The sequence below is a fragment of the Cololabis saira genome, chromosome 20 (assembly GCF_033807715.1).
Source record: "Cololabis saira isolate AMF1-May2022 chromosome 20, fColSai1.1, whole genome shotgun sequence".
Lineage (NCBI taxonomy): Eukaryota > Metazoa > Chordata > Actinopteri > Beloniformes > Belonidae > Cololabis > Cololabis saira.
The window spans coordinates 18177703-18203201 of NC_084606.1; the positions used below are offsets into that span (position 1 = coordinate 18177703).

General features: G+C 41.2%; 1 protein-coding gene across 2 annotated transcripts in view; it reads right to left on the bottom strand.

Moving 5' to 3' along the window:
* Window positions 1-25499, bottom strand: part of shroom4 (shroom family member 4) — an 89753-nt gene extending 64254 nt beyond the window's left edge. For both annotated transcript variants that reach the window (XM_061710686.1, XM_061710685.1), the window contains exon 1: window positions 25314-25499. In XM_061710686.1, the coding sequence (XP_061566670.1) occupies window positions 25314-25436 (123 nt within the window). In that variant the 5' untranslated portion in view covers window positions 25437-25499. The remainder of the gene's footprint in view (window positions 1-25313) is intronic.

The following is a 25499-nucleotide window of genomic DNA, read 5'->3' on the forward strand; positions in this document are numbered from 1 at the left end:
CTTTATCAGGGACTAAAACACTCTGCTTCAGTCTGAAGATCATTAACGGTGGTGTAAAAGTCGAGCCCCTCGCGGAGTGTGTGCGCCTGAGAAATGATTAACTTGGCAAACATCTGCACTTCAGTGTTAAACAGAAGGACTGACTCTGACTGCCTTACAGTAAACATGGTTGCGTGTGTGTGTACTCGTACTTCCCGTGTTGTGGGGACGTAATCTGTTTACGCTGTATGGACTAGGGATGGGCGGTATGGACTAAAAATGTATCACGATAATTTCTGGCATTTATCCCGATAACGATAAAAATGACGATAAAAAAAATACCAATTCAACTCCATCTTTTTAACTATAAATCTATCTCGCTCTCAGATCCGCCATGTTTGTTACACAAAAACGTCATCAATGGGAATTTTTCTTTCTTTCTTTCTTTCTTTCTTTCTTTCTTTCTTTCTTTCTTTCTTTCTTTCTTTCTTTCTTTCTTTCTTTCTTTCTTTCTTTCTTTCTTTCTTTCTTTCTTTCTTTCTTTCTTTCTTTCTTTCTTTCTTTCTTTCTTTCTTTCTTTCTTTCTTTCTTTCTTTCTTTCTTTCTTTCTTTCTTTCTTTCTTTCTTTCTTCCCTTCTTTCTTCCCTTCCTTCTTCCCTTCCTTCTTCCCATCCTTCCTTCTTCCCTTCCTCTTTTTTCCCATCCTTCCTTCTTCCCTTCCTCTTTTTTCCCATCCTTCCTTCTTCCCTTCCTCTTTTTTCCCTTCCTTCCTTCTTCCCTTCCTCTTTTTTCCCTTCCTTCCTTCTTCCCTTCCTCTTTTTTCCCTTCCTTCCTTCTTCCCTTCCTCTTTTTTCCCTTCCTTCCTTCTTCCCTTCCTCTTTTTTCCCTTCCTTCCTTCTTCCCTTCCTCTTTTTTCCCTTCCTTCCTTCCTTCCTTCCTCCCTTCCTCTTTTTTCCCTTCCTTCCTTCCTTCTTCCCTTCCTCTTTTTTCCCTTCCTTCCTTCCTTCCTTCCTTCCTTCCTTCCTTCCTTCCTTCCTTCCTTCCTTCCTTCCTTCCTTCCTTCCTTCCTTCCTTCCTTCCTTCCTTCCTTCCTTCCTTCCTTCCTTCCTTCCTTCCTTCCTTCCTTCCTTCCTTCCTTCCTTCCTTCCTTCTTTCCTTCCATTCCTTCCATTCCTTCCATTCCTTCCTTCTTTCCTCCTGCTCTCTCCTTCCTTCTTCCCTTCCCCTTTTCTCCCATCCTTCCTCCTTTCCTTGTTTTCTCCCTTCCTTCCAAAAATCAGCTTTACACAAAAACGTCATCAACGGGAATTTATCGTTTTTACCGCGAGATGACAAATTCTTACCGTGAGGAATTTTTTTGACGGTTTATCGTGAACGGTAAAATATCACCCATTCCTAGTATGGACTCAACTTTCGTTTAGGAATAAAAGGAGCAGGTCCCCAAAACATAAATCATTAGACTTTATCGAGACGATGTGGTGTCAGGTTACAGCCGTGGTTGGAGCGAGTCATTATTAGCGCTCATTGAATGCCAGCGTGAAGCCTCTGAAGCGATGGAAATATGGTTCTGTGTTGGTCTACCGCTGCAAGGCGGTGCCGACACATGTGCATTCGCAACCACACATTACAGAGAAAATGAGTAGCTCTCATGGTTACACAGCTTTGAAAAGAGCCTGTGTGTGTATATAAGCACCATAAAAGCCCAGGACACACACAGACGTACACACACCATCAACACAATCCTCACAATGGCTGCACTCTGGAAAAGCTGTGTCATTCCTCTTATTGTGGAGACAACAGTCCCAAGGTGCATTTAAACACTGGCAAGAAATGAAGAGAACAATTCTTCGTTTGTTTACAGGGATACGTGCAGAAAGCGGAGGACTTGCAGGAATCAGGGAAGTATTTATGCACCGAGATGGAAACCAATGTGTCAAAATGTGTGTTTATATAAAATGAGTTTAAAAGGAGGATTTATTTTTTATAGTTACGTTGCACGTGACAGCCGCTCTCAAGAACACACACAAGGATGGCTTGTTTGTGCATTTTAAATCTGACCTCAGCCGTTTATAACATCTTTAAAGTGTGCTTATTCATTTAATGGACACAAACATGAGCTAAAAGAAGCTTTAAAAATCGTCGTGAGTAAAAAATCTACCCGTTAACGCCGACATGAGTTGTTTTATTGTGTCGTAAAATCATTTTGTGAGGTTAGATGTCTGCCGCAGAGTGTTTAAGTTTACAGCAACTCTAAACACTAAACAAGCATTATGTTAGATTAAATAATCATCATTCCTTCAGTAGTTAGTCTGGTACGAGCATACAGTCATTTCTAAGTTTATCAAAACATAATCGAGTCATTACATCTTAAAGGGTAGGTATATGGAACCTCAGCGGAAATACATTATATATCAAACGGTGTCATTATTTAAAAAAAACTAAGATAATACGCAAAAAACACAGTGAAAAATGAACTATCCTCTTGTTGCTTCCAGGAATAAGACAGTAAGTAGCTGCTAAGCGATGCTAACCAAATAAACTGAATTAACAAATTTAGTACATTTACATGCGCCAAGAGAAAGTTGAATTAATGGCTTAGTTTGACTGATCCCCTTCTGGAAGTGACAAGATCGTGGAAGCGGGAATAACAACAGTCACGGCATCACAACTGTATGCACCCAGTATATTAGACCTTACAAAGCCTAAACTTTCGGACTAAAGTAAGTTGCTGTATGCAAGCAGACAGGTAATGTAGATCAGTTCTCCTTTTATCTGCAAGTTTTTTGCCATCAGTTTCTTGCAAAACAACAAATATATTTAAAAAAAGAATGGTGAGTTGTTCCCAAACCAAAGGGATGGGATGGACATGTGTGAAAGTGTCAACTTTTGCATGATCGGGGGTGAAACATCTAGTACAAAAAAATATATATTACTTTCCAGTAAAACATTTTTAAACAGAATGCTCCGGTAGAAGAGCAGCTGCTCCTCCAAGAATCACATTCAACACGTGTTGCGGTAGCACTTTCACCAGGAAAGAAGATCTCCAAACACAAAACAGCACTCTATCTTCTTATTAACTGTTTTTAAGTCTTTATCCAAGTCGGGGTTTTTCCATCAAAGCTAGATAAAGTGAGCCTATAGCTTGTCTTATTTCCAGATCTTTAGGACCCAAACAGAGAGGTGTTGTCTTTTTTTTTTTTAATGAATCTTTTTTTTTCTTCCTTATCTAGACATGTGATGCAAAGAAAAACTGTTGCGCTGGTTCTGGAAAGAAAAATATTTATACTACTTCTCCCTCTTATCTTACTGGTGCTACGGAGACACTGCTGCTGTTTAAAAACAAGCCGCGCTCTCCAAAACTGATCATGAAAACACAAATTACAGCATGCAGACATGCAGAATGAGTGAGTTTGGTGCATCAGGGGCCCTTAATAGAGCCATCAACTTGACAGGCCGCCACATGCTCTGGGACGCTGCAGAAAGCCCCGGCAGTGCTGACAGCCCCCTTGAGATGAAAACCCCGAGAGCAGAAGGGGGGGGGGGGGGGGATCTCCAGGGACGCCCTGCTGCAAAAATAGCATCACTCTCCTTCTATTGTCTGCTCTGCCACTGTGGAGGTACCTAACGTAACGCCTGTGTCTTCTTCACAGAGGAATACATCTAGAAACGGCGGTTTGCAACGTGGAAACGGAACTGGAGGCTGTTTGCTCCTACGTTTCCTGTTTTGATAAGGTTTGAATTCACCTTCATTTCCACCGGTGGGTTCAGAGCTGCTAGTGGCCGCAAGCGTGACTCACTCTGTGTTTGACCTACTCTCCAGAATGAGGTGAAGGACTGTGGACTAAATACACAGGCCACTTGTGTGGGATGAGCAAGGCACACCAACTCCAGAATCAGAGGTTCAGCTCTCCGTGTTGGTCCCATCGGGGCCTAATGGCACATGAACGTTGCTCTTTGAAACCTGTGATAGCGTTTTTAGTGTAAACACACAACTGACCTGAGTTTGCATTTTCAAAAACTTGATTATTTGATTAATTGATTATTTATATGGCTTACTTCAGCCTTTATTCTTTGACATGGGCTCAAAGCTTCAACTGGTGTCACTTTATTTTTGTTAAATTTGTTCAGTTTTTAGGGCATGTTGAAATTGCTACACATTTTATACAGAAAGATGGAACTATCATAAGCTTGCAAGGGGATTGATGGAGACAATATACATCAGCTCCAGATGTGAAACACCTGCACAGCTGGTTTTTCTAATGTGTTCAGGCAAAGACACGATACGTTGTTGATCATGCAACTTAATTTTTCACCCATTTCAAAAGCAGAGCCCACATGTACAGATCACAAGTAGTTTGCAAGCCACTTGTAGAATCTCATAACTTTGTTACTACAAAAACTGGAAAATGTTTTTGTAGTAACATAGAAAATGCATCCCGTTTCATTTACTTTTTTGAAAACCGACTAGCAACTCTAAGGTGCTCTAGTATCCAAATTCACGTCTAACTCGCCTGCTCTGAGTCTGCAACGACAAAAACAAATCAACCAACGAGCGGTTTCTGCAAAACGTTAGGAACTTCATCACAGTTGCTGGAAACAAGCATCATCCAGAGTGAAGGTAGAACATGTCTGTGAAAAACAAGGGGATAAAGCCACACTGCAAACTTGATTACGACTTTTATAAGATTCAAAAGGGAAAAAAACTGCTAATGTCTAAATTAAACATTTATTTGATTCAAATTTTTTTCTTCAGACTTATTCTGGGAGAAAAGGGCATTTCTCAGGGCCCCTTTCCTGCATCGGTAGCTTTATGTTCCTTATGTCATGCATATATGACAAATAAGCTCCTTTTTCCTCAGTCGTACTCGTACAACTGCATACACAAAAACACACACCCTTCCTCAACCTCTGCCCTCCAGTCTGAGCCTTGTGAGGTTCTCCTCCCTTCCTCACACCCACGCTCACACAAGGCCTTCTTTATCAGGCCGGGAGGAGGGGAGCTGCTGGGATGGAAAAATAAAAAAAAAAAGCTCCCACGCTTGCACCAAAAGCACCAGCGACTCGATACATGTGTGTTTGCATGTATACCGCCGCCAAGCCTCACTGATCACTGGTGTTGCAACTGGGGTGTGTTGTCCTTAAATAGCCTTTCCATGGAAACGTTGAGGGGAGCAAACGAGACAATGGCGCCCCAGACGGATGAGGCTCCTTCTGGATGAAGTTTCAGTGTTGTAGCCCCCCGTAGGAGAGACCCTGGGTCAGTGACACACTTGGATCGCATTCAAATCCAGAGTGACAGCAGGAGAGAGAGGAAAGGAAAGGAAGAAAGAAGAAAAAAGTGACTTAACAGAAAGCAAACACTGATTTTTCAATCGCCAATCATCCACTAAACTCCAATGAAGCCTCGAAACCACAGAAACATCCTGTGAGTCGGTCACATGGATGAGCACCAGCATGAGGCTCAACACTAAGTCTCTTGCAAACACGTGTCTTCTTTGTCCCAGAATAAATCTGTTTTTCTTTTAGACGGAGGAGGAGTGCCTCTTTTTGGTTTTACATTACCTTCATTGCTGGCCTCTCAGTTTGGGGCAAACTCACGCTGAAATGGACCTGTGGTCTCCACACATGTTTTCATAAGTCCTGAAGACCGGAGTGATATGTAATCATTCTCATTATTCCATCTTAACATCTTCTTGTGATCATGCATGATTTAGAAGGTAGAAGGAAGTAGGTGGCTAATAGGATTAATAGCATCAATGCATAAAAGTCATCACGTAGTGGGTGGGTCATGTGACACAGTGTGCAGGTTAGGGAATCGTTGAAATGACAAAAATGGAGAAAAACTTGTGTTTTGTGACATACAATCAAAAGAGATTATTAAGAGCAAGAGCTAAATTACATATTTTCACATTTCTGTAAAGTCTGTAATTGAGATTTTACTCCAAAGTCTTTGTTTGGGGAACAAAATGCCCAAATTGACCAGTAATCATTGATATAATACGAAGAAACATTTGTTTGCGAAATAATCCACCTTTAAATAAAAACATCAAGCTAAAACTAAACCATTTCTTTCATGGCTTGTCCACTTGACATCGCTAAAAGCAATACAAGCAATCTTCCACTTAAAAACAAAACTAAAATATATCTAAACTGAAGGAGTGGTTTCCCTTGTTTGTTCCTTGTTGTTTTAATCCAAAATAGTTTGAGAAATGATATGGAAGGTGCTGCATTTGCTTTCTGGACACCGTCCTTGCTTGTGTTGCTGCATTCCCAGAAACAACTACGGCATTTAGATTTCAGCTAAAAGGCTTCCTGCTCTTCATGTCAAAAAAATTGTCATGACACATCAGGAAAGAAAACAAAAATACTGAGTCACACAAGCTAAATATATGAATGGGTGCATTGTATTTTGTATATTAAGTGTGAAACGACTACCTCTCTAACAATTTAACCTTTTTACCCAAATTCCAGTTTCATGTGAACAAATGAAGGAAAAGCAACTAAATGGAAAGAGAAAGAAATGGAGTATTATGCATGGCATGGAGTCTTCACCAACAAAAGGATGAAAGATGAGAGAAAAAAAAATGCCGTTACCAGAAAATTTAAGAAAACAGAGATCATTGTGTGGCTTACGGCGTTTGATTGACAGATAATCTTTGGGAAATCCAGTGGAGAAACCCTGCAGCTTTACACCAAAGATGTTCTTACCACCCTAAGTTTCAGTAATGCCCCTAAAATCTCACTTAATCTGTGAAAATAAGCCCCTCGTTAGAGTCGCCGAGCCGCCAGCCACATCAAAGCCGCACCGGCCTGAACTCTCGGCAACGATGCACGCCAGCGCCGGCCTAACCCCCAACCCTGGAGAAACGGCAACCTGTCACTTGGATCTATCCATCATAGACCAAACCCGGCCTCCACAACGCATGGTCCGCCACTCATCCACCCCCCTGAAGCACAAACATTCACTATGTTGACCCCCTCTAATCCACCACAAGCTTGAAGCTCAAAGAGTGACACTTAACTGACAGTCACACCACCTCAGAGAAACATGGGTTTAAAACATTACTTTAGAAAGTCCTCTGAGGAAATAATTAAGAGATCTGGATTGATTAGTGGGCTGCACAGATATTTTATTAGGAAACGTACAGATGGCAGAACACATTCCTTTAACGCTGAGTTAAAAACATCTCTCGGTTATTAAGTGTGATGTAGAAAAATAAAGCGGCAACAAAAAGTCTGTGAACGCTTTGGAATCGTTTTCGGCATTAATTTGTCATAAAATGCTATGTGGTCTTCATCCAAGTCACGACAACAGCAAACACAATGTGCTGAAGCTGAAAACACACAATCATCATTTCTCACGAACATCACCAATAAACTTTCGCACACTGGAGGAAAACTAACTACTTCAACAACTCTGCTCATGTCTACCATTAGTGAGTCATCGACTAAAACAAGGTGTCCGTGGGAGAACTTGGTGGAGGAAGACTCCCCAAGGAAATACACTGCACGCCTGAAAATTGCTCCTCGGCAATCCAAAAGGTTCCCGGGAAAATGCTATGTGGACTAATAAAACAACAAATTAATTCTTCAAGAGAATATGCATAATGCAAAAAACACCAAGGGTGCCAATGGTGAAGTATGGTGGTGGGAGCAGTATGATTGGAGCCTACTTTGCTGCAAATGGGAAACATTTGTTCCCATGTGACTACCAAATCCTACAGGATAATGTCATGGTGGCTGGGTGCCAGCTGAAGCTTAGTAGAAGTTGGGTGATGCAGCATGATAAAGACACTCAGCACTGGGACAAATCCCCCTCAGAATGCTCCTCCGTCGATGTAGGGGAACCCCACATTCATCTCCTGGGGGTGGCTTTGCCTGATGCACAGATTGCACTAGAGCACCACTACATTAGCGCAGGGGCAGAGAGACAATTGTCGTTTTAAACGTTGAACATTCACATTTTTCTATGCAGGAAAAACCCTCGTAGCTTTTATTTAAGTCTTTGATGAGTAAAAACTGTTTTATAACAAACCTGCAAATGATTTTAAAATATTTGAATGTAGAAAAAAAATAAAAATCACTTTTTCTCACTTCTATGCAGTGGCTGAGATGCAGTTTGCAAGATACAGTGGTGAGTAGGGGTGTAACGATACACTAATCTCACGATACACGATATTGAGGTCACGATAACGATACAATATTATATATAAGTATTTTTTAACAACCTTGAATGAGGAACATATGACTGGAAAAAATTTTATTTTATTTGAAAGACAAAAAATACAAAACAATACTGTGAAAGTAAAAATATTTTGCCACAAACTGAATAGTTTCTCTGATGTATGATTTGACTTTTTTCTTTTCCAGAAATTTAAAAACTAAAATTAAATAAATAAATAAAAGTAAATAAATACGTACAATTTTACATCATAAAAAAGATTGATTCATGCTCACCTTATAAGTGTAAGAGGAGATTTATTTTTGTTAAGAAGGTTATTTTGGTAATTCAGGGTTCATTATTTTATAAATATATTCTTTATATTCTGATGTAAATCAGGGACTATAATGACACTAGTCAGTTTATCTGTAGTGATTAGTCTGTTTTAGATTGGGCGGAGTGATACGCCACAGTACAGACATTAAAGTACACTCCAACTCGGAAGAAGTTGTCTCCGTGTTTATCCTACTCACGACCCGAAAAAGGTTTAATTTAATAAGGTAAGGCTTACCTCTACACCAGGCTTAAAAGTTCAGAGCTCAAAACCCCCAAGAGTCCCGTGATCAGGACTGCAAAAAGGTACTAGTTTCTTCTGAGCGGAGTAAGATTTTGGTCCGCGGGTCGAGGCGCGGCCGCGGTCGGATGCGCGTTTCTAGTCAAAACAATAGATTAATATTAATAACCCAATATCGCGATACACTTTGTCACCTCCACGACACGTTTCGTGGCGTTTTTGTATCGCGAAATTTCGTGGCACGAAATATATTGTTACACCCCTAGTGGTGAGACATATGCCTCCCAGCTACAACACCTTCTGAACTTTTTGGATGGTGAGTTAAAGTAAACGCTGGACATGCGCACACACACATGCACACACATGCACACACATGCACACACATGCACACACATGCACGCCCCAACTGTTCATCTGGTGGGATATGGAAGCCATTAGATCCGGTGATCAGCTCTGAAAGGAGCACAGGTTAAAGGGTCAGCAGCCTGGTGGGGGCAGAAACTAACTGGATGGATCCATCAATGTCTGGAGGAAAAAAAATAAGTGCGTGTACGTTGTTTATCTCACACAGACACACACTCATTTCATTCGGGGTAAAACATTAACTTCCTAATGTGCACTAAATGGCATAGGCTTCTTTTTTACAACGTCCTTTTGCACCTTTTTCAGTCCCCCAAGGGGGCGTCGTGAACATCAACTGCAGCCTAAATGTGGGCCAAGTGGCTATGAAACAGGCTGCTTACATATATTTTACTTGTGTCAGATCAAGCATCCTTGCAAGCTTTTACTATTTAAAAACATCTCCAGGCTTAAATGTGTCCATTTTTATGAGTTGTAAAATATCCCACAGGAAACGCTGAGGTTAAAATGTATTATCAATAAAATGGTTATCTTTGACGTTGGGCGCGGCTCCCATATGGAGCGATCTTCATTTATTTATCTGTTTTTACTACAAATGGTTACCATGGTAACCAAAGTTTCTTTCAGAGTCTCCAGAGTACTTTTTTATGGATAGCAGCTGGACATACCGTGGCAATTTTTAAAAGGTCATCTACGGTAAGGAAAGATGAGACCAAAGTAGAGAGATATTTGTGCATGATGGACAGTGTGAAGCATGGGAAAAGCCAAACCCTCCCTATCAACATAAATATCTCATACTAGCTGTCAAGCAGAGTGCTGAAGAAGTGACGACTAGGGCTTGTTTTGCAGCTGCAGTACCTGCAGCCATGAAGTCAAACATGACCTACACAGCAAACCAAACTATCCTGCAGCGACATCATAAAGCACAGTGGGTCAGAAGTCCTCCCCAACAATGGGATAGACTGATAACATGCCAAAAATGATTACTTCCAGTTGTTGCTACTAACGAGTGCAACGATTAGTTGATGTTGTCCACAAAATCGATGATAAAACCAAATTGTTGACTGCTGTCCGCAAAAAGAAATCAACGGAGTGAGACATGGCCTATCATCCTATCTCTGCTGACAATTCCAGTTCAGCCGCTATTGTCACTACACGTGTTCTTCTACAGAGTGAGACATCTTCCTCCCTTTCTATCTCTGCTGAGTTGCACTTGTATGAGTACAGCATAAAGTAAACAAGATGCATCACCAAGGCAACTGGCAGCAAAGTTCATTAAAAAGGTGGATTTTTGAATGAAATGTCCATCTTTCTTGTCTTTTATTTTTAACTAGCACATCATTGAAACAACCTCATGCAAAATTTAAAAGCTCAGAGGTAAATAAGGAAGAGCTATTTAATAATTATGAGATTCATAATCCGATTAGTCGACTCATCCTTTCAAGAGATGATGAAAAATATTCCTAAATTGCAGCCCTACTAACGAAAACTATCAAGTTATTTAAATATTGAGTGCATTTAGTCTTTCACACGCTGCCTCTGGATTCAGGTTTAGTTTTATTAAATAACTAATGACTTGTCTGAAGCTTTATTCTCTCAGCTTGCAGACCCGGTAATATCCACAAGGAAAAATAAATCTACCATCTTTTTCACATGACTCTTTCCACATGACTGTTAATCACCAAAACAGAAAATAATAATAATGGAAAAAAAAAACCTCATCTGATCAAAGATCTCATCTGACCCATTTATGATGAGGACAGTGAGGGACTCGCAAAAATCACACTTAATGTTTCCTGGAGAACTTGCCTGACGAGGGTGTAGGGAGAAAAGCGTAGGGATGATGGGACATTTCCATCCAACACAAGCAAGAACATACAGGAGGGACAGAGAGGGATGATGAGAAAAATCCAGTACACAAAGAGAGTTTTGTGTCATTTAAGACCTCATCCTGGAGTCTTCCTGGCAGTGCAGCCATGAGAGTGGACCACATTGGATGGGGAAGTATGTTTTTTCATATGTTTATGTGGTGCTGAACATTCTCTGGTTTGGTGCATGACTACGTTGCAATTATCTGTAAACATTTAAAAAACACAGAAATGCACAAATGTCACGGCAGTAAAAGCTGAATCTCATATAGCTTGGAAACAGCTTGTAGCATCAAAGCACTAAATGTTACCATGAGGGGCCAAAACCAGAGAAAAGGTTGGCTTGGGTGAAGGTTGTCACCATTAATTATTTAACCCAGTTTCTCATTTAATAAGTCAACAGATTAAATATGCATTATACAATAAAGTGATATAAGTCAAATGTTTGTGTTGTTCGTACAAAAACGTTAAAGTTTGAGCCACATGTTTTGGTGAAAGTAGAGATGTACAACAACAAAAAATAAAGAAATCAACATCAACACCATAAAATATGCATGGGCTCTCCTGATTTCCAGCTTCTGCCATAGAAAACTATAGTGTTCAACTTCTAACCAGAACGTTAAACATGACAAGTGACAGATGTCCATCAGAAAAGAGCCGAAGAAATACAACATGATTTTTTTCCTTTTTCAAGTGAAAAGAAAAACATATTTTTTTAAAACAATATTCGGGGGCGCTTAAGTTGCAATATCTTAGATGTACTTTTGAGTCTTGGTTTTGGTTGAACCAGTATCTCTGTGGAGAAACCTGGTGAGCGTCATTTACAATTTCTTTTTTCTTCTAATATATTAGAAAAAAAAAAAAAAAAAGGCTGACTCAATATTTAGAGCCATTCTCCAAAACAAAGAAACAAATGATATCTCCTAAGAACCCATAAAACTGGTAATATTCAGTTACCCAGAACATCTGTTGTTTAGTTCAACTGTTGTACTATGAAAGTGGAAGTAAACCATGAGAAAAGAAAAGAGAACATTTTTTATTTTGGTACGGGGCTTCAAAGTAATGTAAAAGTTCTTTATAGTCAATATTTTATGAGCACAGATATATTTTCATTTTTTTTAATTAGAAGTAAATGAAGGATTGTGTATTCTATCAGTTGTATATTTAAGGAGGAAAATCTCATTCTGAAGGTCAGAACATTAAAGTCTGTAAAAGTGCAATTGGTGCATTTGTTGATGCTCTATAACTCATTTCAACTGATTGCACACAGAGCCATGCATAGTTTTCTCCAAACCACAAAGAACATCATGCAGGTATGTCCTTCTTCTCCTCCTGTTTGTGAACCTTCACCAAATTGCGCATAAATGTGATGTGTTTTCAGAGCTGATGCTGAACCACAACCTAAAAAGCTATCACGCCTCAGATACAGAAACCTACTCTGATCTTGGGGGGCTTTTTGGTGTAAACCAAAGTTGCTGAATCGGGTCGACTTTTCAGTTAAGATTCCTGGATAAAAGATTTATTGTGAAAGTGAAATTAAGGGAGTTAAGTGCCATTAAGTGTCTTGAGCTCAAAATGATCGCCGTCCAAATTACAGCGCAATTTACTGGAACTGCGTGCCAGATCAGCAGAACACAAAACCAGACTAGGGTGCTAAAAACTGTTTTCCATCACATCGAGATGCAATTCATGTGTAATCTGAGTAAGCATAACATGCCTGGAGTAAGTAACTGTGTGCGTGTGTGTGTGTGTCCCTGGTGAAAGCATAAAGGGTGGAGTGTTTGACAAAAACAATAACTGCAGTAGCCTCAGGTCAGGACTTCTTCACCCCTTATCCATACATAGTGACACACACAGAGTATCGATCACATGACCCCATGCAGCTTGATGTTCTCCCCTTTTTCCTGGACACACACACACACACACACACACACACACACAGACCCTACAATAACAACAATGTTTCATCCTTGAGTTCTGCGTCACTGACACATGTACTCAAACAAGCCTTGTTATCTTCGTGCACATCGAAAAAGAACATTTTGGCCAGCTGTGACTTTGAGAAACAGTTGTTTGAGAATGAAGACGCATGTTCCAGAGGCAGATTTGTATCAAGTGAAGGTTTACGTGGGTTCTGAGGGTTGGATGTAAAGGTTAGGGGAGGGAGGGCCTCAGAAAGATAGAAAGTGCATGTGTGTAATCCTCCAGACGTAGCCTAAAAGAAACAACGAAAGGCTCCGGAGATCAGAGATAGATGCATTCCAACCCCACCCAACACACACACACACGCACACACACACACACACACACACACACACACACACACGCACACACACACACACACACACACCTACTTGCATATTCCTGCAACAAACTATCTACGTGAAGACATTTAATGCAATAACTCTGCTGCGTCACTTGTTAAAAGTTTCAGCTGTCCACGTGTCATGTATAAAAGACATAACGGCGTTTACATCTACTTCTGGCAGGAATGTCTGAGTGAACACCACGAGCTTACTGAACTGAAAACTGGACCAGATGTTTGTTTTTACAGGTAGATTGATTGTACACATGAATGTTACCAGGATGAACACACCATGGAGGAGGGAATCCTAGAAATGTCAACATCCAGGCTTTTATCCATCTAAACAAGTTCAAGCTTCTTAAGAGGGAATTATTTACTTATTAAGTAACATATTCATGTCCTCCCTTAGAAGCTGGATATTTACAAATGGGGAGGAAGGGTTGGATATTTTCTTTTCTTTTTTACCAGTTTTGTATAATTTATTATTATTGACGAGTCAGTCTGCTGACTGAGAAAATGTATAACCCACAATTTTAGCACATTATCATTATCCGGTATTTACAGTTTAAAAAAAGACTTGTTTTCTTTAATTTTGTGGCTACATTTTGTGTCAATACACAAAGCATGAGTTTGTTTACACTGTTTGTTCTGACCTTAAACCTAAAGCTAACCACATTTGGTGTTCCAACACAAATAAAAATGCAAATAAATATCTGAGAAGATAAAAGTAGGGGATTGTTGGTATTTTTCCTTCTTACACAATCAAAATGAATGATCCAGTTGACTTGAATTATCCTCTTCCATCCTGTTATTGATGCAGAAGGTATTTTAAATTGTTGGAAACATTCTTTCTGCCTACATCATCTGTATGCTGTCTTGTGTACCACGGTGCTGTACGACATATGTTTCTGGTTAGGTAGGACAGTTAGAAAAGCAGCACAGTGGACACAGAACACAGAACACACACACACACACACACACACACACACACACACACACACACACACACACACACACACACACACACACACACACACACACACACACACACACACACACACACACACACACACACACACACACACACACACACACACACACACACACACACACACACACACACACACACACACACACACACACACACAGAGTGAGGACAATAGCATCTCTATCTGTAGAAGTCCTCATCTACCCCCTGCCGAGCAGATCGCTACTGCAGGCTACCTTTACTGGAATGCAGAGAGAAAACACACAAACACACACACACACACACAACTGTTTACCAGATCAAGCCAGCTGGCAGCACACGCACGCACACACACACACACACACACTCGACCAAATGTCAAAACATTCTTCAGTTAAACCTCTAAGTTTCTGTTAATGTCAACACAAAAATGAGGGCAGAGAATCTTATCGGGGCAAATTAAATTCTCTGCGTTTTCAAACGCGTTTCTGCTGGAATGCTAGCGACAAGAAAAGCAGGCTGATTTCCGGCAGAGAGAGAGAGAGAGAAAATGAAATATCCTAATCTGCAACAAACACACGACAACCCCTTCCGAAGCTCCACTCCTGCCTCAGTGTTTCACTCTCCTCCGTTCATAAGATAAGTCATGTGCACACAAAGCGTCAGCTGTTTAAAGGAGTTTCTACGTTATTTGTCCAGAGACAAACTGTAAATCCTGGTGGACGTGATGAGCCAGGAGTTTCCACACTTATAAAAAAATCTGAAGTCAATCATTAACCACACTTTGCCACATGCTGTGCAGCATGATGGTGAGGTGAAGGAGATGAATAATGATCTTACTTCAAGCCTGGTCAGTCACACGTCATTGTAAAGGTAGTTTGGTGCAAAAGGTAACTTATAAATTATCTTCATCATTAAACTTTAAAAACTGTGTTGGAAAGTCTGAAACTGATTTGAGCAATTCTTCTTATTTAGTGCATCATGAATTAAATGACACAAGGAATCTGAAGGAACTTCAGCTTGAGGCCGTGGACGACGTTTCCCTGAGTGCTGCTGCATCAAGAACTGGGATTGATCGCCGCATGGGGAAGGTATCACTGTGGAAGCCTTAGGCCACATTTACACGTAGCCGGGTATTTACAAAAACGGATATTTTCCCCTCTCCGTTTTCAAAAATATCCTCGTTTACACGGACCCGCATGAAAACGCTGTTAACGTCATGCCAGCCAATCAGAATCCTGGAAAAAACATCAACAAATGACACGTGTAACTTCCAGTTAAGGCTGAGACCCCGTCCACACGTAGCCGGGTATTTTTAAAACCGAATATTTCCCCCCCTCCGTTTATAAAATAATTTGTATCCACATTATATCGTTTAAAAAAAAAAAAAAAACCTTTACATAACCGAAGATCTGCGTTTTCGACGCACACTGTACGGCGCGCATCGCCGCGTACCCTACGCCGTAGGCTCTGCGTCGATTTAACGCGGGACCATAATTCAGGCTTTACTTCCAAGACGGAACGAGAGTCTTTCGTTTGGAGTGACAGAGAAGTGGAGTTACTTTTAAGTGTGACTTTAGAATTTAAAACAGGTAAAATAAAAGAAAATATTGACGGTGGCCAAACAAATTGTAAACACAGGTCGCACACATGACGCTGGTGACGTTTCTGTTGCATAATGTGACGTAAAACTCCGTTTTCCTCCGTTTTCTCTGTTTAGACGCAAACGTGAAAACGGAGTTTTTGAAAATCTCCACTTTGGCCGGAGTTTTCAGAAATGATCGTTTTTGGGGGCTTTGAGCTCCGTTTTCGTGTAAACAAACGGCCAAAACGCATGAAAACACCACCATTTTTGCTCCGTGTAAACAGGGCCTTATGTTAGGCCTGTCCAGAGGTGGCATTGATGACATCTCTGGTCAGGTCCATCACTATTCTGGATCTTTCTCTGGAAGAAATAGGCACCATGAGCAAAGTTTATAACTCTTTGTAGAAAAGGAATGGAGAACTCCTCCATTCCTTTTCTACAAAGAGTTATAAAGGCATCCTGACTCAAAGACAGTTCCCTCCTTCTGGGGGTCAGTGGTGGAGAGAAGGAGAGAGTGGCTGGCTGTCGGTGCGTTGACTGAGAGGAGAATGCAGATGTTGATGAATGCAGCTTTGTAGAAGGCATGGACCACAAGGAACATAAACCATAACTAAGCAAGTCTTCAGATCTTTGTGAATGTTTTGACACTTTCCCACATTTAAGGCCTATTTTAGCTTCATTCATAAGGCGATGACACCCTCACCATGTAAGTATTGCCGTTTATGACACAGGAAGAGCGTGTAAATCACACAATAGTGAGAAAGAAACATAAACAAAAGGGATCTATGTAAAACTTTATCCAAATTGATGTTGAAATCATAATTGATGATTGCATAGAAACCAAAAAAAGCTCGTGGAGCTACTAAAACTAAGTTAAAAACCCATCCACATATTTTTGGAAGTCCCATGGGAAAAAACGGCTCGCGGTCAGGGACCGCAGCGCGGCCAGAAACAGAAATATGTCCCCAACACAATTCAGCAAAGAGCTCAGAGTAGATGGTGAAACCGCATATGGAAATGAGCTGACAGTCCCGCAGGGACTGCCCTGACAAACACAACAATGGAAGGAACTCACCACTTCTTCATCACCACCACATCTGACAACAGAAACAATAAAAAGAGACTTTAACATGTCACAGAACACATCAAGCTGACAAATGGTTGCGTTTTAAATGACAGATTGCGCTACAACATCTCTGTATGCGTTCAAAGTCCCGAGGAGTAACGGGCCATTATTTCTGCAGATCAACATGAGCGCGGCTGCTCAGTTTTTGTTCTTATGCATAATAAATCTGTCTGATCTGAGGCCTTGACATCGAGCTTTTTCAGCCTTCTAGGGAAGTGGCCGATGTGTTTGACCCACTTATCTGAAAGCAAAACGGGAGCTAATTTAAAAAGACAAACACTATTTGTAACAATATTATAACTAGTGCAACTTAGATTAGTTTCTTCATGTTAAAATATCAGTTTACTACCAGTAAAAAACAGCTTTAGTAAGACAGTATGTCACACATCAATAATGATGAAAGCATGTCGGAGAGCTACGGTGGACACTACGACAAAGGTGACTAAGAGACTCAAGGAAAAACAACAGAAGAGATGATGAGAGTGACTGAGCAAGAGTGCAAACAAAGGTGTCATAAAAGTTTAAAGAGGATGCCAAGGTGGAACAGCGGCGAGACGGATGCTCTGTGAACTGGTGTCGTGGAAAAACAAAAGAGGCGTGACAATAGCTGCAAACTCCGCACAGAGGATGAAATCAGTCAGCACATCACAGAGAAGGTGAGAGAGGCCTTGTCCTCAGAACACCTCGCCGAAATGGACGAGCAAGAAACAACCAAACTAAAGACAAAGCTAAGATGAACAAAGAAAAAAAAGAATATACAACTTCGTGCGGCCAACCCATCTTGTCTCGCGACAGCTGCAGAATCCCAACAAAATACCAGGAACATCATCAGGCCACCATTGATGTGTGTCACACTGCAACAAGCAGCCACGTAGTAAACTTGTAGTCAAGACCGCCTTAACCGAGACCAAGACCAAGACCAGAGAGTATCAAGATCAAGACAAGACCAAGACCACGACTAGTTCAGCTCGAGACTGAGACCAAAAAGATACCTAGTTATTTAGTCATCTTGCACAAGTTGTAGAACATCATCACCATCCTGGTTCAGCTGCTTAGTTTCCATATGAGGTTGTTTTCAATTGCAGCACAATAACAGAGAGAAGTGAATGTCTTATGTTGAACTCACTATAAATGTTTTCATCAATCAGCTGAGATCAGATATGTGTGGCGACTGCACTACTGCTATTTCTACACTATTGGAGGATTGACTCCAGTGCTTTTAAGGATTGACACGACTACTAACTAGTACCAAAGTCATCTAACAAAATAACCAGCCTCCAACATCCTCCTCCACCTCAGAAAAGTCTGATGAATAGTAAATGTTACTGATTTAAATTGGACTTAATTTGTAGATGAAACATGAATTTTAAATATTAAAGATACAATTATCGACTTGAAATTGCATTATTTACCATTATAGTAGCCAGATTACACTGAAGAACTGGAGATCACCAGATTCTGTCACCTTGGTGTGCAATGGCATCTCAATTATCTGAGTCCGAGACGAGACCTGGTGAGACCGAGGCCGTGACAAGACCAAGACCACAGTTTTTACCGATCTATGGTTTGCGCTTGTCTGTAAATGCTTGAAAACGACAATGTTTTTCCCTCTGAAGACTGAGGTGGGAGGAAATTTGGCCACCACAGAGTTTTCTATGCAGGAAAAACCCTGGAATTATTAACAGAGGAAGTACATTTGGAATTTGCCCAAAAACCATAAAATGGCTAAAAATTCAACTTGTTTTGCTTCTCTTTGTTTTTTAAACCAATGTCAGTCTCAGATTGTTGCGGTACAGAATGTAAAACACAAAAATCAGCCGCGTGGCACAACTATCTTGCTAACTCCCACATAAAATTCAACTTGTTTTGCTTCTCTTTGTTTTTTAAACCAATGTCAGTCTCAGATTGTTGCGGTACAGAATGTAAAACACAAAAATCAGCCGCGTGGCACAACTATTTTGCTAACTCCCACATATCGCTGGCTAACAGCATACAGTCATCTGCACACGGGCTGAGCCTAACTTCCTGGAGGAAGTCGCAAGCAGCGTTAGATTATCCCACGGACATAAAGGAGTCGACAGCAGTCATAATCGTTTGGTTTTTCCGACATACCGCACAGCCCAGGAAAACGGCTGGTGCTGGAATAACCACCGGCACCGCTGTCGAATGACAGGAAAGCTTTTAAGAGCTGCACGGACTTGTTTATGGGCGACTTGGAAAATGTGTTCATCATGGATGAGAAGAGTACCAGCTGTACAACTAAAATCGATTAGTTTGTGGTTTTCGATGAACGCTGCTCTCTTTGGGGAAACAGTTTCAACTGGAAAAAGCACCCAGCTCGGTCACACAAGGGCACGCATGCTGTCAGCAAGTTAACTGACAGCATGCGTTTTTCGGCTACCTTTGATTTGTGAAACTGAAGATTTAGCTTTCTTGGTCAACACCTCGAGAATAGGGCCCAAATTAAAAATGCCAAAAATTCACTACTATGGATGTCCTGATCAGGTTTTTTTTGGCCCCGGTCCGATTCAGAGTCATTTGATTTTGAGTATCTGCCGATACTTAGTCCTGATACGATACTTTCATAACACATTTAAAATAATGAACAAATGCAAAATAAACAGATCCCCCATTTTTATTTTATCATTTTGCACTTAAACAGTGCCGTTCTCTTTGAGGTAGTTTGAACAATCAAGTGATAATAATAGTGCAACTATCAACTAGTAAAATAGTGCAAATTTAAACATAAATATGGATTAAATTAAAAAACAGCAGCTCAATTTAAAATACCCAGCAGGCATGTAAACAAATAAGCAAATAAAAGTACAACAGTGTCAAAGTAAAGCCAGTAATGTGCTTTTTAGACTGTACTCTTACTTCTTACTGTCCTTTTCTGACTTAGAATAAAACGTTTGTGTTTGAAGGGACCTACAATCTTCCTCGCGATGGCCAGGGTGTCCATCACGCTGCCCTGGTGCACGCGAAGTCGGCAAGAATGCGCAAAACCGCCTGTGGCGTTTTACTGAATGCTCAGCTGAGGAAGACGAACCAGACACCAGCTTCGTTTGGGTTTCAGTCACCAACTTAACTTTTATTTATTTGCCTCCGCTGTAACACCGCTTTGTGCATGTGCAGATCAACAAACACAACTTTATTGATCTCACTTTACGTAGCATGGCCCACACTCTGCACCCCCACCTCCCCCATAGCTTTCTTCCCATTAGCAGCGTTGTCGCGCAAAATTACGTGGACTCGCTGCTTGTTGATACACCAAATGTTTAGCATTTTTTCCATAGTTTGTTTGATGCGCTGATCAAATTTTTGAGAATAAAATATATATCCGATCCCTGATCGGGATGCAACGCCCGATTTCGATCAAGTCTGAAACAGCGTGATTGAGCCCGATTTCCGATCACGTGATCAGATCATAATAACATTAGGAGGCGGTGTTGCTATATAATATAAAGGATTAAAACTTTCCATATGCTTTTTAACATCTACTTTCCATCATTTACCCTAAACATATTTAGGCACTGACTGACGTGCTAAAAGCTGGCTTGCCACACGTCGACACACAGACACACTAAATGTCTGAGTGAATAGGCATGCTGATGAACTTCTGACCAACATATTGAGCAGATCAAACTTCACCATATCATTACACAGCTGATCAAAAGGCCACAAGGAGTAAGTATTCCCATCTGAAAATTGGGTGTAAAACACCCCCGCACCTATGTGCACACTCACACACGCACACATCAACGGTAGTAATTAGTTATGCTCTCGGTGGAATGCTGACCAAATGGCTTATACCCCTCTGCTGTCCCAGTCCACAGCAGCCGCCCTTCCCCCTCCCGCAGGGTGCACACTCAAAGGGGCCATGCACGCCCACTAAAAGCCTTCAAAACATGGGCATCCCGAAGGGGCATCTGACACTTGGAGTCCCACATGCGCGCACAACTGCCCCCAAAAAACAGCAGGCTGAATCCATCTTCAAAGGACACATTGTTGAGGTAGGCGTGGAAATACAGTCATGTGAGATAAAAAAGGAAACAAGGCTTTACATGTAATAATAAAAAATGTATCTTGTTTGTTCCAGGTCTTGAAATAAGACTGAATAAAACCTAAAAAAAAAAAAAAAAGTAAAAAGTGACAAAGCAGAAAAACTGAGCAGAAAGCCGTGATTCAATAGCTTGTAGAACCACCTTTTTGCAACAATAAGTTGAATCAAGTATTTTCTCGGTGACATCATCAGACTCCCTCATTGCAGAGGAACTTTGGTTCCACGTCCGGATCTTGCAACACAGTAATAGTTTTGTTTTTTAAGCCTTTCTTATCAAGATTTCCTGGTGTTTGAGGATCATCGTCCTGTTGCATTGAAGAAATTCAGCTGAGTTTTAGCTGCTGCACAGAAGTCCTCACACTAGACTCTACAATACCAGCTATAAAGAGCAGTTCATGGTCGACTCGATGACTGGAAGACACTCAGGTCTTGTGTCTTTAAAAAAGAAAACGATATATAGAAAATCCCAAATCATTATCCCACTACCACCGTGCTTGACAATTGGGATTTTTGGGAGTTTTATTCCGATATTCTGTGTTTAGTTTTCAGGAAATGAGGCCAAACTTCTTGGTATCATCTGTCCAAAGACACTGGTCATGTGGTTTTTTCAGGTGCAACTCTGGAAAGCTAAACCACTGTGGAGTGTGGGAGGAAGCAGGGGAAACCTTTACAGACACGGGGAGATTAAAAAAATAAAAACTACACACAGAAATACCCAACGAGGAACCTTCTTGCTGTGAGGCAACAGCGCTATTCACCACAGCACCCCAGTTTCCCTCTTTCAACAAAACAGTTCATTCATAAAAGGAGAGATGGAAAAACATTGTCTGTGGAAGTTCTGACATGGAAAGCTCCTAATTTCAGAAACCTGAACAGCTGGTTCCTCTCCTAGAAGACGCATGGACAATACGAGCATAAACCAAGGAATGATTGCAGGACGCCAAATAGTAAAATATTCCTGGAGACCTCCTTCAATGTTTCTTGCTTTTCATTTTGGTTTCTTATTAGCGAAGTCTATGTCTTCACCAAGCTTATTACTTGCAGCTAGACAGCATGACTAACAATGCTAACTTTGAGAAAACTTCAAACTATTCACTCAAAACTGTTTTTGTGAAGCAAACAAATGTTTCCGTCAAAATTGACAGAAATGGAAACATCACTTGTAAAAAAAATTAACCCCAACTTGGCAAACCCGGCCAGAAACAGTTTAAAACAGAGTTTTTTCAGCCTGCAAAAAATGAGACCGTATGATTGTTAATAAGTGATTTTCTGGCCTCAGTGGAAAAACAGTGTTACATGGTTGTTTTACACTCAAAGCTAAAGAAGAAGGTGTGATATGTCTGGTTTAATAGTGGAGGAACAACAGAGGACAACATGCACGTGGTGTTTTGAAAGTGGACACACTGAATATGCTCACGCCGAATTTTATTACTGGAAAGCCTTTCTGAAAAACGCTTGCGCTGTAAAATCCGCCGTCCAAAAATGCATTGCTTTGGCGACACGGCCAATATGAGAACGCGTGTTAGCCATTTTCACCTGATCTATTTCTGCGAACCTGCAGAGCTCGGCCAGCCCGACCAATCGTCCAGAAACTAATGAGGTGTCTGTCAACCTTGTTCTGCAAGTCTGACAGACGGAGCAGAATCAACGAGTCTCTGGCGGACTTCATAGCTAAGGACTTGTTCAGCTGTTGAGTTAATCCCAGGTTTCACTGGCTGCTGTAGACCGTACCGCCACAACATAACCACCCAGCGCAGAAATCACTATACCAGCTCTCTACGGCCCATATATGTGATCTATGGACTTCTTTGTCAACTGGCTCATATGCAACAGTCTGAAATGGGAGTTAAACACAAGATTTGATGTAGTTCACTAAATAAAAATGGATTTCAGGCTGTTTTGATTGCTTATATTAATCAAAATGTAGCGGCATGCGGTTACATTTGGACTTTGAAGATGCGATAAATCAAGGTGCATCAAGACGTGTCTTTAAAAGCACTGAAGCCTTAAGGGGTGAACCAAGATGTAGTGTTTTTAGAGTCAAAAATGTTCCTTCTGCCATCTGAAAAGGGCAGAAATGCTGTCACCATCAAATGACACAATTAGACAAGTTTGATGAAGTAATTTAAACATTTCTTAAGGGTTATATTCTAACAGGATGAGGGGCAAACTGAAATAATTGTTTTGATTTTTATATGGAAACTTTCCCAAAACTGGATCAAACTTAATCAAAAAATTTGGAAAAGATGGTAAGTGGGAATCTAATTATCCCAAATCCTATTTATCTGACATCTACATAAATAGCTTGAGGGTGGATTCATTAAAAAAATGAATGAGTATCTTTAAATCTATGGGCCGCTGAAGACACTTTGTTGTAAACATCGAGACTCACTCAAAGAAAGAGTTACCTGCTCTTATCTCAGGCTTCAGAATGTATGTTTGCTTGTATCACACCGATCAGACTCCTGTCCCGCGTAAATGAGAGGATTATGACAGCGCTAAACCTGCAGGCTGGTAGGGACTCTCTCTGTAGTACTTAAACCTGAAACTCATTATACACCCATGTCTTTCTCACACATGCACAAGCTTCTACTGTAACTTCTCTCTCTTATTCCTTAATCATTAAACGCCAGAGACACATCCGTGCACCCTGGGCGCCTGGCAGGCAGTTAACTCCTGAGGGGTTTGAGTTCTCACCAGCCACGGGACACAAAACAGCCATGAAGCACAGGGTGATTTTTATCTCCTTAAGCGGTCCCAGTCACATTTTCCCAGGGGCTGCCTCACTGTGTGTTACTGTGTGTTACTCGGTGATTGTGTCCGCGGGTGTTTCCAGATGACCGAGCCAAGCTTTTCCATTCCCCGCTGCAGTGAACGCAGATGCACTCCGGCCAACATTTAAACTGCCACCAGTGCTGCGCCTCCTCAACACAGTGGGCAAGACAATGAGGAGGAAAGACAGCACAGGCTGCTTGTCCTACTTATGCACAGGACTGATCACACACACACACACACACACACAGACCACCCCCAGCAGAACTCCAACTAATAATTACGTGCAGAAATTCAAAGACACCTTCCTTGTTTCCAGCAGCTCAACACCCACAGCCTAAAACTTCAGCCCCCACAACTGGATGACATCAGGGCAGCATCCGAAAGCAAACACTAAACCTCTCAGATATGAATACCCACCAGAAAACTAACATTACACTCTTAAAGCTTTGCAGGCATATCTATGAACTCCCATACGCCACACAAAGTTACACGAGGATGCATAAACAAGCAGACAGAAATCCTAAGAAAGTACTATCAAACAATCCCCATCTTTCATTTCAGGGATGCCAGAAACCCACAGACACCCCCACAGGACCATTTCTGCCCCGAACGCAGCCGTGTGAAGTGGTTTTGGGACGTCTGTCAACACTTGGACGTTTCTCAGCCCTGAATGAAGTAAGGAGAACATGAACAGCACCTCTTTTCGACAGGGATCCCCCCAGGAACCCCTTTTAGCACCCCTGCTGGGGGGTGGGATGAAACCTTTGACCTCCAGGTCTGAGAGCTCAAACGCTGCAGTAAATTATGGACAGCCTTTCGTTCACAGACAGTGACAGCTGACAAACTTCAACCGGGACCGGATATTTGTTTTAGCTTTGGACAATAACGTTTTATTCTCTGCAGGGGGGAGGGAAAGGGGGGGGCAGTATTTCAAATGCACCAGAATGGGGGCCAAAATAAAGCTATACAGGACTGTATCAGAAAATTAGAATATTGTGATAAAGTTTTTTATTTTCTGTAATGCAATTAAAAAAACAAAAATGTCATACATTATGGATTCATTACAAATCAACTGAAATATTGCAAGCCTTTTATTATTTTAATATTGCTGATTATGGTTTGCAGTTTAAGATTAAGATTTCCAGAATATTCTAATTTTTTGAGATAGGATATTTGAGTTTTCTTAAACTGTAAGCCATGATCAGCAATATTAAAATAATAAAAGGCTTGCAATATTTAATGAATCCAGAATGTATTACATTTTTGTTTTTGTAATTGCATTATAGAAATTCACAATATTCTAATTTTCTGAGACAGTCCTGTACATCTAAATGACTCGTAGACAAACATGCATGAGGGAGCAGATATCACTCAGATCTTTATCAATACATGCTATTTTGGTCATTCTTTTGTCATGGATTAACTTTTCTAAAAGAGGAAAAAGGCATGAAAGTTAAACGCACCAAAACAGCCTCACACACACACTTTGAGAGCGTTTGAGAGCGTGAAAGTGAACTTTTCTCCAGTGTTGTGAGCTGATGTGGACTCACCCTGGTGATGATGAGCGGCTCTCCGTGCTCCAGCCCTCCCTGCAGCGTGAAGCCCCAGGGCGCGCCCCCGCGCAGCTGCACCTGGATGTGGGTGAAGGTGACCAGCTGCTCCACGGTCTCCATGGCGGCTCCCGGTCCGAGCGGGGCTCAGCGGTCCCGCGACCCCTCCATCACCGCTCTGTCTGT